At 40.3% G+C, this 12713-nt stretch overlaps 2 protein-coding genes across 17 annotated transcripts in view; one reads left to right on the forward strand and one right to left on the reverse strand.

Annotated features, from left to right (window-relative positions):
• The window catches only part of UBE3D (ubiquitin protein ligase E3D), a 240077-nt gene extending 238200 nt beyond the window's left edge, over positions 1-1877 (reverse strand). For 3 of the 7 annotated variants that reach the window (XR_015251364.1, XR_015251365.1, XM_086707324.1), the window contains exon 1: positions 1688-1875. Coding sequence is in view for 4 of the 7 variants with exons in the window: in XM_086707324.1 (XP_086563450.1) it covers positions 1688-1764 (77 nt within the window). In the remaining 3 variants the exon portion in view is untranslated. Of the gene's footprint in view, positions 1-1687 lie in introns of all 7 variants that reach the window. The other 4 variants (XR_015251366.1, XM_086707326.1, XM_025925182.2 and 1 more) reach the window with 3 other exon arrangements.
• Positions 1878-3944: 2067 nt separating this feature from the next.
• The window catches only part of DOP1A (DOP1 leucine zipper like protein A), a 112105-nt gene continuing 103336 nt past the window's right edge, over positions 3945-12713 (forward strand). For all 10 annotated transcript variants that reach the window (XR_015251363.1, XM_086707308.1, XM_025925345.2 and 7 more), the window contains exon 1: positions 3945-4060. The gene's annotated coding sequence lies outside the window, so the exon portion shown is untranslated. The remainder of the gene's footprint in view (positions 4061-12713) is intronic.

The raw sequence follows: 12713 nt of genomic DNA on the forward strand, positions 1-12713 counted from the left end.
AAACAATCTGATTGTTTTCTAATGACAAAAAATTAGAAGACACTTCCCAAAGGAACATGTATGAATGACCAAAAGGCAAATGAAAAGGTGCTCAATACTATTAATCAGGAAAATGCAAATTAAAACGACAATGAGATAGCATTTTGTACCATTACAGAATTAGGTCATTTCCTAAGAGATATTAAAATGTCTACCCACTAAAAGACTTATACAACAGTGCTATAGCAACTTTATTCACAATAATCAAGTTCTAGAAAAACACAAAATATCCAGAAATAGAATGGATAAATTATATATCGATACAATAGAAAACTACTCAGTGAGAAAAAAGAATAGGCGACATGTGCAATGGCATAAATCTCAAAACCACTGTTAAAGGAAAGCCAGAAACGAAAAAAGCACATACTGTATGAATCCATTTATATCCAACCATGGCAAAACTAATCCCTGTTAAAGAAAATCAGAAGAGTGGTTGCTTTTGCTTTTACCAGGGGCAAGGTGGTGATAAAGTTCAACAGCCAAAGACTATCAGGGACAAACTAGCAAAGTCAGGTTTCTTCACTTGCTTAAACAAGAGAGAGTAGTAACCCAAGGGAACACTGAAGGGCCTCTTTGATGAGAGGAAGTAGGGAGGTTGTCTTTTGTTTTTGTTTTATGTAAGTTTGCGGCTGCTAATAACCCTACAGAGTGGACTGGAATTGGAGAGACTTGTCTGAACTTATGATTTAAGAGGTAGAGGGAGAAACAGAAGAAAAAGAGAAGGGTAATAAATATCACCCCATTTGACAAGGGAAAAAATTCAGACTAAGCAATTCTGCCCTTGTGAAGAAGCTAGAATTTGAATTCAATTCTCATGCCAAATCCCAAACTGCCACACCTATACTTGGCAAATATAAGGAAAAGAAAGATGGGCATCAATCTACTTCAGAGTGGCTCTGTGTAGTAAAAGTTTCAGGATTTTAACATCTAATTTACTCTACTTGAAACAGCAGTCACAAGGGAACAATCGAAGGGACCACATACTACCAAACAAGCAAAAAAAAAGAGGACATTTCTCCTAAAAGTTTGTTGTAGTGAATAACGAAGTCAAACGTTTGCTGACTTCTCACTGGAACGCAGAATATGAATGAGCTCCAATAAGAAGCCTGCAACCTTTGTTAGTCGTTCAACGAACGTCTCTGTTTCTGCAGAGAACGCTGTGGACAAAAAACACAAACAAAAACAAAAACAAATCCCGAGTTTAATTACAAAATAAGAAACTCTCACATTGGAACTTATCCTCTAGTGAGGATCCCAAAAAGAAACAGGCACGGCATTTTTTGCACTGCTTGTGGAAAGGCCGGATACTGTTGTATCAGCGATCCTCAAACTTCAGTGTGTATTCTGACTCCTGGAAAGCGTGTTAAAACACAAGTTCTGATTCAGCAGGTCTGGTGTGGGGCTGAGACTGCATTTCTGAAAAGCTCCTGGTGATACCGAGATTACCAGTGTAGGGGGGGGGGGTGTGGGGACTAAAAGCATGAGGGGTGGGAAGAGAAGCTCCACTTTGAGTAATGGGACAGGCTCTAAGCAACTGGCAAGGAACTTCAAACCCCGTGCTTTTGAGGCAGGCGGAGGCTCCCGGGCCAGTAGAAACGCAGGCTACTCACGGCACCTCGGAGCCCCACACGCCCAGCGCCGGCCTTACCCCAGGATCAGCAGCGCGCTCCGCAGCTGTGTCCGCACCTCCAGGAACACGGGCATCCCCGCGGCAGCCGCCGCCATGGCCGGCGCCCGGCCGCAGCTTCTGGCGAAGCGGAGCCACCACGGCCAGGAGCGGCTGCACGTGCGGCGGTGATGGCCGCACGGGCCTCCCAGACCGGATCGCTGGGCGGACGCAGCCCACCAGCCCACAGCGCCGCCTGCCGGGCGGAGAGCGCGCTACCGCGAGGACTAGACCGGACAACGTGAGCGTTTTCAAATATGGGCCTCGGGTCTGAGTGGTCACAAAGGTGGGCAGGGAGAACCAAACGGTTCTCCCACTCTTCTCCGTGTGGGCGTGGCCAGGTGCGTTAGTCTCCCAAGACAAGACCTTAAAAATCGGAGCCGAGTACACTCCCTTGGCTAGCTTGGGTAGAAATAAGGCTGGAAGAAAGGGAGATGACCGAGGGAGGTGGTATAGAACTGGCACTGACCCCTGGAGGCCTGAGAGCAGATTTCTCCACCCCAAACTTACAATCTGGTTTCGTTTTTTAATAAAGTACAGTATCTTTTTTTATGAACTGTGGTCTGTCCTTTGCTAGCTCTCCTCTAAGGCAATAAACGTCCGAGATTGATTTGGCATTGCTTCTCGATTTAGACACAGTTGCTCCAAGATGCAAACAGTTGCAAAAATGTAAGAAGTTTTCTGTTACCGATGCAGGAGTGTGGTTAAATCAAGTGTCATGAATCATAGCATTAACCATTCCTATAACCTTTGAAAACAGGAAGATGAGAAAGATCCGCATATACATTTCCACTCCCCATATTTTCTATAAATAAAAACTTATTCACAGAAGTCATAATCTTATTACAACTAGAAGATAATTTTGGAAAGTTTGACATAGTAAAGAAAACGATCTACTACAATGTAAATACTTAAAATGGGGAAATATTAAAATGTAAAGCTATAGTGGTGGACTTACAATAAGAATTTTAATGTTTATTTTTGAGAGAGAGAATATGAGTGGGGAAGGGGGGGGGAGGAGACACAGAATTGGAAGAAGATTCCAGACTCTGAGCTGTCAGCACAGAGCCGGAAGCCGGGCTCAAACTCACAAACGGTGATATCATGACCCTGAGAACATGACCTGAGCCGAAGTCTGAAGCTCAACCTACTGAGCCACCCAGGAGCCCCAGTAAGAATTTTAAAAGCAAGAGGCTGGGGGCACCTGGCCGACTTGGTGGATGGAACATGCCACTTTTGATCTCAGGGTTGTAAATTGGAGCACCACATTGGGTGTAGAGATAACTTAAAAATAAAATCTTACAAAAAAAAAAAAGCAGAAGCTTTTAGTTCTTAAAAACAGAAACAATGATGTATTTCCGAATATAAATTAAGAAAATCGTGCTTATTGATTGCTTCTTAATTTGAAGATTTTCCAAATAAATAATAAATCCACTTTAGAGATACTATTTTAAGACAGTTTTTCTAAAGTATTTGCTGTTTTAAAGCTTATTGTGTTGCTTCACAAATTCCTGTTTTCATCACAATAATTCAAAAGCATGGATGGAGGTAACAATGCAGTTAAAGAATTGTATTTACTACTATTCCACTTCAAATAATGGTGATCATGGGTGATGATTTTAACTCCTAATATCTTCCACCTTTAGTTCTCAAGGCTATTGAGTCTTAAATACAGACACAGTATATTGAAGTATTTAAGTCTTAGCACAGCATGTGCTTCATACTTGGCATTTGGTTCTTTTTAAAGATTGCTATATTTCATATATATTCACACATTTATAAAACATAAAATCAGTCCTTTTTTTCTGTGATCCTACGGTTTAGGCAAAACTGCAACTTCCTGGTAGTAACTACATGATTTAGAGAGACATAAACTCAAAATGGTTCCAAATCTGATAACAACTATTTATCTCCTAACTTCACCAGTCTCTAACTTCTTCTGGGCCTCAAGTTCCTCATATGAAATATTGAAGAATAGTTTAAATAGCACTTAAGTAATTGTTTAAATAATATTTAAAAGCTGTTCTCAATTCCTAGCATTCCTGCCAACTCCTCATTAAGATGCCCCTGGTGCTGGAAAGTTGAAAACACCTGCTATTCACTTTCCAGGCCCATCCATCCCCATAGTTGGTGGCCCAACAGTCCGCTCGAGGGCGCTGTGGCGACAGCCAGAGCCGAGAGGCGAAGCACGGACCGGGGGCGGGGTTCGAGGGGCCGTCGACGTCGACGCCGGCGTGGGCGCGGGCGCGGTGCACGCTGGGAGCTGTCACTAGGCCCTTCGGCTCCCGGCCTCCGCGTCGTTGCCGCGGTTGCCAGGAGAGCGGCGCCGGCGGGGAGCGGCCGAGCCCACGGCAGGTAACAGCGTCCCCGCCCCCAGCGCGGTCGCGAGGCCGGCTGCCGGCCCTGAGCGGTCTCCTCGGCCTGGCCTGTTCCGGAGCTGCGGGGACGCCCCGCCGGGCAAGCTCTGTGGCGTCGGGGGTGTTGCCGCCTCGGCCCCGCCTGGAGCTTGGAAGCCGGCCGGTCGCCCTCCGGTTTCCGGAGAGGCGCGAGCTGCGCGGGGATCGGCGGGCCGGGGCTGGGCGGAGGCTCGAGGGCGGCCCCAAGGCAGTGGGGCCTCCAGCGCGGGGACCCAGCGGCGCGCAAGGTTGGGGGGGGAGGTCGCACCTGTGCGATAAAGGCGCACGGACTAACCTCTTTGTTGGTGGAATCCAGGCTTCGTGCCTTCTCATTCATCTGGTGGGTTCTTTTAAGATTGAGGAGACACGAATGCCAGCTATAGTTAAGGTTCCATGTGGGGGTTGGAAAGGAGTGCAGAAGTTTTTTAGAGGAAGTCAGGTTAGTCATAAGGAAGTTGTTAACTATTATCACCTTTGATTCTCAAGCCTTTTAAAGTTGCAGCATAACAATAGTTACTTGTTCGGTCTCTTCCATTCTTCACTCCTACCCGGAGGGGGGAGTGGCACACAACGATACTTATTTAACGCTGGAAGAACTGTGTTTCTGAACACTATATAGTTCTAAGGAGTTTGAGAACTATATTGTGATAATCTGATTTGGAGACTATAGTTAAAGCAATGAAACATTTTTTTGATAATTACAAAAAAGATAGGAAACTGTTTGCCTGACATAAGCTCAGAATTGTTCAAAGACAGAAATCTCTCAATTTTGATGTTCTTGGCTCCCTTCTACACAGAAGATCTAGTATGTTATCATGGATAGCGTATGTTGACATTATGTGCTAAGAAATTCACCATCTCATAACATAATGATTTAGTTGCGCTAAGTTATAACAAGAGTAAACTAAAACCAGTTGTAGTACAAATGCTTTATTTTAGTGATCACTTTAAGCTGCTACTCCAAATGAAATCATTCCCCGTTAGTACCAAACAATAGTAAATTTCCAGGTGGGCCTAGTTATTAAGGAAACCAGGTCTTGAAGGAAGAATTAAAAATGCCTAAGTGAGTACACAAATCAGAAAATGTGACACCATAACCAGAATGTTCAACGTAAATTAAATGTTTGACTATACAGAGTTTAAAGAGTCTTATTTTGTAGTTCAAGTAGTGGAAAGAGCGATGGCCTAGGAATTAAAGATTTTGTTCAAATCCTTTGTTCTCCTAAAGAAATGTTATCTCTCTAATCAGTTTTGTCATCTGTAAGGTAATTTCATAAGATCAAAATTTTCCAAACTGATGTCTCCCTTTGAACACTCTTCTCAATCCATCAGTAGCCTTACTGCCCCAAAACAGTGTTCCATGGCAAATGATTTAGGGGTGCATTGGTTAAATCAGTTTTAACTTCTGATTTGCTTTTAACTGCAGGATTTCTCAAAACCTTTACTACTATGCTCATATGCATATAAATCTTCGGGGGAAGGTTATCAAAGCATTTTCTAAACTGGCCAGAAAGCCTATTTTCTCTCTCTCTTTTTTTTAATTATTGTCACATTGGCTTCCGTACAACACCCAGTGCTCATCCCAACAAGTGCCCTCTTCAGTGCCCATCACCCACTTTCCTCTCTCCCCCACTCCCCCATCAACCCTCAGTTTGTTCTCTGTATTTAAGAGTCTCTTGTGGTTTGGCCAACCTGTTAACATTAGAAACATAATTACATAGAATACCGATTTGAAAATTACTGTACAGATCTTCCTCAACTTATAGGGTTGTGTCCCTGTAAACGCATCATAAATTGAAAATATAATTTGAAAATGTGTTTAATACATTTAACGTATGTTAAAAATGCTCAGTGTACAAGGGGCACCTGGGTGTCTCCGTCAGTTAGGCGTCTTTGGCTCAGGTCATGATCTCGCAGTTCGTGGGTTTGAGCCCCCATCAGGTTCTGTGCTGATAGCATGGGAGCCTAGAGCCTGCTTCAGATTGTGTCTCCCTCTCTCCCTGCCCCTCCCCAGTTGCCCTCTGTCTCTCTCTCTATCAGTATACTTACATTGACCTACAGTTGGGCAAAATTAACACAAAGCACATTTTATTATAAAAGTTTTGAATATCTCATGTAATTTATTGACTACTATGCTAAATGAAAAAGAGAATAATTGTGTGTATAAAGAATGGTTGTAAGTATATCAGTGGTTTGCCATCATGATTGTGTGACTGGGAGCTGTGACTTGCTGCCACTGTGAAAAATTATAAATCAGACTCTAATAAGATGGGACTGCCTATACCTGAGCTGCGTCTTCTTTCAACTCTAAAATTCCCTACGTTGTGCTTTTTATTTAGCTTTCAGTTTAAGCTTTCTGGGGCATGAAGATCTAGTGACAAGTCATTGGTATAACAAAAGGCTTATATTTTCCTTAATAAAATATTAAAGATGCACATAAGTTTCTATGTAATGCTTTAATTTATGGCAGAAGATTATCTTTTTCTGGTCTCTTGATGCTTTTCTTGAATCATAATTCATGTTTTGAATTTAATTTTATGGTTAAGTCATTGATTTTATTAAGAATGGCATTATAAAGTTCCAACAAGACTTGTTGATAATGGCATTTTTTTTTACTATGATTGCGTTCCCTCGCTAGTCGTGAGTTCTTAAACTATGAAATGTAATAAAAGCCATTGGAAATGCTCTTAATCATTAATAACTAATTTTAAGAGCTTAGATCGTTAGAAAGGGTTCAAGGTTAAAACATAAATTCTAAGGTAGTCTTTTCTGAGTTGCTTACAAACAGGATGTAAGTGTTGAATGCAGTCTTAAATTATTTTGCTAAATTCTGTCAGGTGTCACTAGCACACAGTGTGGCTACTTTAATCTAACTGATACTTTGTTAGGAATGATTGCTATTAATGTGCTCCTTTGTTTGAGGGGGTCAGGAAGTAAGCCTTAATTCAGGCAAGTAAATTTTCTCTGTGAAATGCAACTGTCAAGAAGTAAATAGCTGCAGTTTTTGTTTAATGGCTTACCGGTTTGCTGCTGTTGTTGTTATTTTGTGGGTTGGGTTTGGTGTGTGTGGGTGTGTGTTTTGGGGTTTTTTTTTGTTTTTTTTGTTTTTTGTTTACAATTTTTTTTAAGCTGTCTCCACATCAGTGTGGGGCTCGAACTCACAACCCTGAGATGAAGAGTCGCAAACTCTACCTACTAAGTCAGCCAGGTGCACCATAGTTTACAGTTTTTATTGAAAATTTATGATATGAAAAGAAGTACTTTTGATTTCCTTGTCTTTAAATGGTGATGTCCATTTTCTCTGTATTATATTTACCTATTTACCTCTCCTTCTCCAAGCTATTCCAAGCCTAAAATATCAATGATTTTTTTTTTTTTTATTGCACAGGTCAAAGACATTGCATCAAATTTAAGAAAAATTTTACATATAAAGTGCATTCATTTTGTGTGTACATTATATACACACCCAGGTAACCAGCACAATCAAGATTTGGAACAGGCCACCACTTAGGCCTGTATTGTTAGGTTTTTGCTTCCTCCAAACAACATGCTGTCCCTGTCTTGGCATGTCTACATCATACTACCCTCGCTCCAATGCCACCTTGTCTGTGGATCTTTTTTTTTGATTACCTCATTTTGAAGTAATTCTCTTCTGACTTTCCTGTTAGCATTTATCATTCTTGTCTATCCTTAATGGCAAAACCAATGGCACGTTCATAGTAGGCACTTGTATTTATTTGTTGACCAAATGGTGAATGTAGTATTTCTCGAACTTCAGTCATTTTTCTATCTTCAGAACTTTGGCCATATCTGCATACTTCCTGTATACTTATTTTCTTTGTATGCATGTAGTTATTAACATAATTTTAAAGAAAACTTGAAATAACCACCATAAATAGAAAGTAGGGGTGTGTCTGGGTGACTCAGTTAGTTAAGCATCCGACTTCGGCTCAGGTCATGATCTCCCAGTTTGTGAGTTCAAGCCCCGCATCAGGCTCTGTGCAGAGCCTGCTTTGAGTTCGGTGTCTCCCTCTCTCTCTGCCCCTGCCTCACCCCTGCTCACCCTCTGTCTTTCTCAAAAATAAATAAACATTTAAAAATGTTTAAATAAAAAGTAGGTATCGCTTGCCATAAACAGAAGGTAGACATAAAGATGAAAATAATGGAAACAAAAGTGTTGTTAAATTCTAGAAAGTATTGGCCATTGAACACTGTTCTTTGTTTAAAGGAGAGATAAGCAAGAATTAGAGGTGTTGATAACATTCTGCCATCAATCTGAGAACTTCCTGATGCAGTCAGGAACTGCAAGAGAATGAAGAGGGAATAAATCCCTCACTGATTCAGTGTCAGCCCATTACTTGGACCCCATAAAATCATCTCACATCTGATTGGTGCCCAAAATTTGGGGAGATAATGGATTCATCAGGGCCTGAATTCTTTAGAATTTCATCTGTGGAAGAATTTGGAAATATAGCCTCAATTGCAGATTGAAAGGTGTACTAGAGTTTGAGTTAACTTCAAAAAATAATTTAAAAATTTATGATCATCACTGAATTAGGTAAGTTTCTATTTTTTTTCCAAAAAATGTCTTTAATGTTACTAATGTTACTTTTATAGATAAAACATCCACCTTTTTAAACTAGTACCTTAGCTGTAAGATAAACCTTTGAATATAAAGAAATAAATCTAAATCTAAAAGTGATAGCCTTTAAATGACAAAGTGATGAGTGTTGATTCACGAGTGATGAAATGATACTATGTTTATCTGGCAATAGCTCCTATAAGCATGGATGAGGTAATAAACTTAATATAATACCTTCTTCACTTCCTCTCTTCGCTTTTTAAGTTGGAGCTAGATTTTAGTATTTCCATCCCACAGAAGACATTTCTAGACTTTTTTTTCTTCTGAGGCAATGAAAAATTCTCCTCTCTTATGGAAAGAGTTTAATGTGAACAGACAGAAAAATAAATTCCCTACTCTTGTTCTGTAAAATACATCCTGTATTTCAACTTGCTGTGGTTATTTTTAGGCTTACATTGGTATTATGAGCTTCATGTTTAAGTTACCATTATTTTGTGTTCACAAACCAAGAGTTCGGGTAAATAGATCATTTAGTTTGGTGTTACTGATTTCCAAAAGCCAATTTACCTGAATGGTAACACTTAGTTTATCAGTATACACAATAATTTGCTACTCAACCAGAGGTCACATTGCTGTTAATCTCAGGTTCTGGGATACAACCTCCATTTGGAAGTAAGAAAAGAGCCCTTTGGATGAATAGTCTTTATTTCATAAAAGAGATTTCACCCGAACAAGTAGTTTATTTCCTATGTCTCTACTAGAAAATCAGTATAGAAGCAATGCAGATAAACTCTTAGCACTTGAAAGTAATACTGACTATAATCAGAAGAACTATAAAAGCACAGCAGTCCTTTAAATTATACAGGTAAATAACCTTACGTTTCCATTTGCTTTTGTTTGTGCTGTATCAGCTACTTGAAACTCTTAGGATATGTGTTATGATCAATCAAATTTTCCAAATAGCTGGAACTCTTGTTTATTATATACCACAAATGCCATCCCAGTCTGCTATGATACTTTCTGCTTGTCTTCAGCATGATGCACTTTGCCCAGTGGCTTTTCGTATACACTTAACACATGTCCTACAATATCTTGATTTTAAAATTTCCTGGACAGTTTTTCTCCTGAGGAAAAATATAGAATGTAGTACTTGCTTTAAAGTTAGTGTCTGTCGGGGCGCCTGGGTGGCTCAGTCGGTTAAGCGTCCGACTTCGGCTCAGGTCATGATCTCACGGTCGGTGGGTTTGTGCCCCGCGTCGGGCTCTGTGCTGACAGCTCAGAGCCTGGAGCCTGTTTCAGATTCTGTGTCTCCTTCTCTCTGTGACCCTCCCCCGTTCATGCTCTGTCTCTCTCTCTCTCAAAAATAAATAAACGTTAAAAAAAATTAAAAAAAAAAAAAAGTTAGTGTCTGTCATTTTGGAAGAAAAATAAATATTAAGCGACTTCTATTTTGTATACCAGCAATTCCATAAATGTTACCACCAGTTGATCAGGAGCCTACTCTTAAGCCTGAGTGAGGGGTTCTAGCAACACGATTATTTTTTTCTTTTGTTTTATTTATTTTTTGAGAGAGTGTGCACACGTGTGCAAGCTGGGAGGGGCAGAAAGCAAGGGGGACAGAGGATCAAGCAGGCTCTGCACTGACAGCAGGGAGCCCAGTGTGGGGCTCAAACTCAGGAACCATGAAATCATGACCTGAGCTGAAGTCAGGCACTTAACAGACTGAGCCACCCAGGTGCCCCCAAGATGATTATTTTTATGGCACCTGTCATTTTATTAGAAGGTGTCCCAAGCATCCCTGATGTTAGTGATTTGAGGTTGTGTGTTAGTTTTATGTGATGCAATAACTACTGTTTTTATTATGTCTTTTAAGTTATAGAGCATGGATTGTTGATGGATTCCTTCACTTTGCCAAAGGTTTTTATTTTGATGTAGTCCCAGTATTTTCTTTCCATTGCCAGTAGAAACACATCTAGAAAAATGTTGCTGTGTCCAGTGTCAGAAATTACTACCTGTGTTCTCTTCTAGGATTTTTATGGTTTTAGGTCTTTAGTCCATTTTATTTTTGTGTATGGTATTAGAAAGTGGTCCAGTTTCATTCTCTTACATATAGTTATCATGTTTTCCCAGCACCATTTATTGAAGAAACCTTCCCTCATTGTCTATTCGTGCCTGTTTTGTTACAGATTAATTAACCATATAAACATGGGTTTAATTCTGGGCTCTCTGTTCTGTTTCATTGATCTATGTGTCTGTTTTTATGCCAATACTGTACTGTTTTTATTACTAGAGCTTTGCAGTATATCTTGAAATTTAGAATTGTGATACCTCCAACTTTATATCAGTAAGGGGTTAATATCCAAAATATATAAAGAATTATACAACTCAACACCAAAAAAACCCCATACAATCCAATGAAAAAACGGTCAGAAGATCTGAATAGATTGTTGTTCAAAGAAGACGTACAGATGGGCAACAGACACATGAAAAGATGCTCAACATCAGTCATCAGGGAAACACAAATCAAAACCACAATGAGATATCACCTTACATCTGCCAGAATGGCTAAAATAAAAAAGACAAATAATCACTGTTGGTGAGGATGTGGAAAAAAAGGAATCCCTGTGTACTACTGGTGGGAATGCATATGGGTATAACCACTGTGGAAAACAGTGTGGAGGTCTCTCAAAAATTAAAAACACAAATACCATATGATCTAGTAATTACACTACTGTGTATTTACCAAACAAATGAAAACACTAACTTGAAAAGATAAATGCACCCTATGTTTATTGCAGCATTTTTTATAACAGTCAAGATATGGAAGCATCCTAAGTCCACTGATCATTGGATAAGGAAGATGTGGTACATAATACACACACGATGGAAAATTATGTGGACTTTGTCTTTTTGCAACAACATGGATAGACCATTGTGCTAAGTGAAGTAAGTCAGGGTGAAAAAGATAAATATCCTATGATTTCACTCATGTGGAATCAAAAGAAACAAATGAGCAAGCAAACAAAAACCAGAATCAGACCTACAGAGAACTGATGGTTGCAGGAGGGGTGGGGGTGGGAGAATGGTAAAATAGGTAAAGGGGAGTGGAGATGTAGGCTTCCAGTTGTGGAATGAACAAATCACTGGAATAAAAGGCACACCATGAGGAATATAGTCAATGATATTGTAGCAGTGTTGTGTGATGACAGGTGGTGGCTACATTTGTGGTCAGCACACCGTAATGTGTAAACTTGTCAAATACCTGAAACTAATGTAACATTGTGTGTCAGCTGTACTTAAATTGTTTTGGGGTGCCTGGGTGGCTCGGTAGGTTAGGCGACCGACTTCAGCTCAGGTCATACCTTGCAGTCTGTGGGTTCAGGCCCTGCATTGGGCTCTGTGCTGACAGTTCAGATCCTGGAAGCTGCTTCAGATTTTGTGTCTCCCTGTCTCTCTGCCCCTTCCTCGCTCGCACTCTGTCTCTCTCAAAAAGAAATAAACATTAAAAAATTTTTTTTAATTGTTTGAAATAAAAGAGGAAAATATTTTGAGAATAAACTTTTTAGTCATCTATGGCAGCACAGATTATCCCAAAACATAGTGACTTAAAACAATAAAACCTCTCAGTTTCTTTCAGAAGGATTTGAGGGAGCAGTTTGGCTGTGAGGTTCTGACTTCAGTTTTGTGAGGTTGCAGTCAGATGTTGGCCTGAACTGCTGTCATCTTTAGGTTTGATTGGGGTTGGAGAAACCCTTTCCAAAGTGGGTCACTCACATACTAGCAAGTTGTTGCAGGCTGTTGAAGGGAGGCCTGAGTTTCTCTCTGGAGGGCAACTTGAAGTGTCCTTATCACATAAGGCTAGGTTGCCCCAGAGTGAGTGATCCAAGAGATATCACATAGACCAGCAGTGATTTTGTGTAGGAGGTGTGACTATATAACAGTATGAATATCAGGAGTTGAGGATCATTGGAGGTCATCCTGGAAGCTAGCTACCACACGAATGTATAAAGAATTACAGCTCAGCAACAAA

The sequence above is a fragment of the Puma concolor genome, chromosome B2 (genome assembly GCF_028749965.1).
Source record: "Puma concolor isolate L17-30 chromosome B2, mPumCon1.1.hap2, whole genome shotgun sequence".
NCBI lineage: Eukaryota > Metazoa > Chordata > Mammalia > Carnivora > Felidae > Puma > Puma concolor.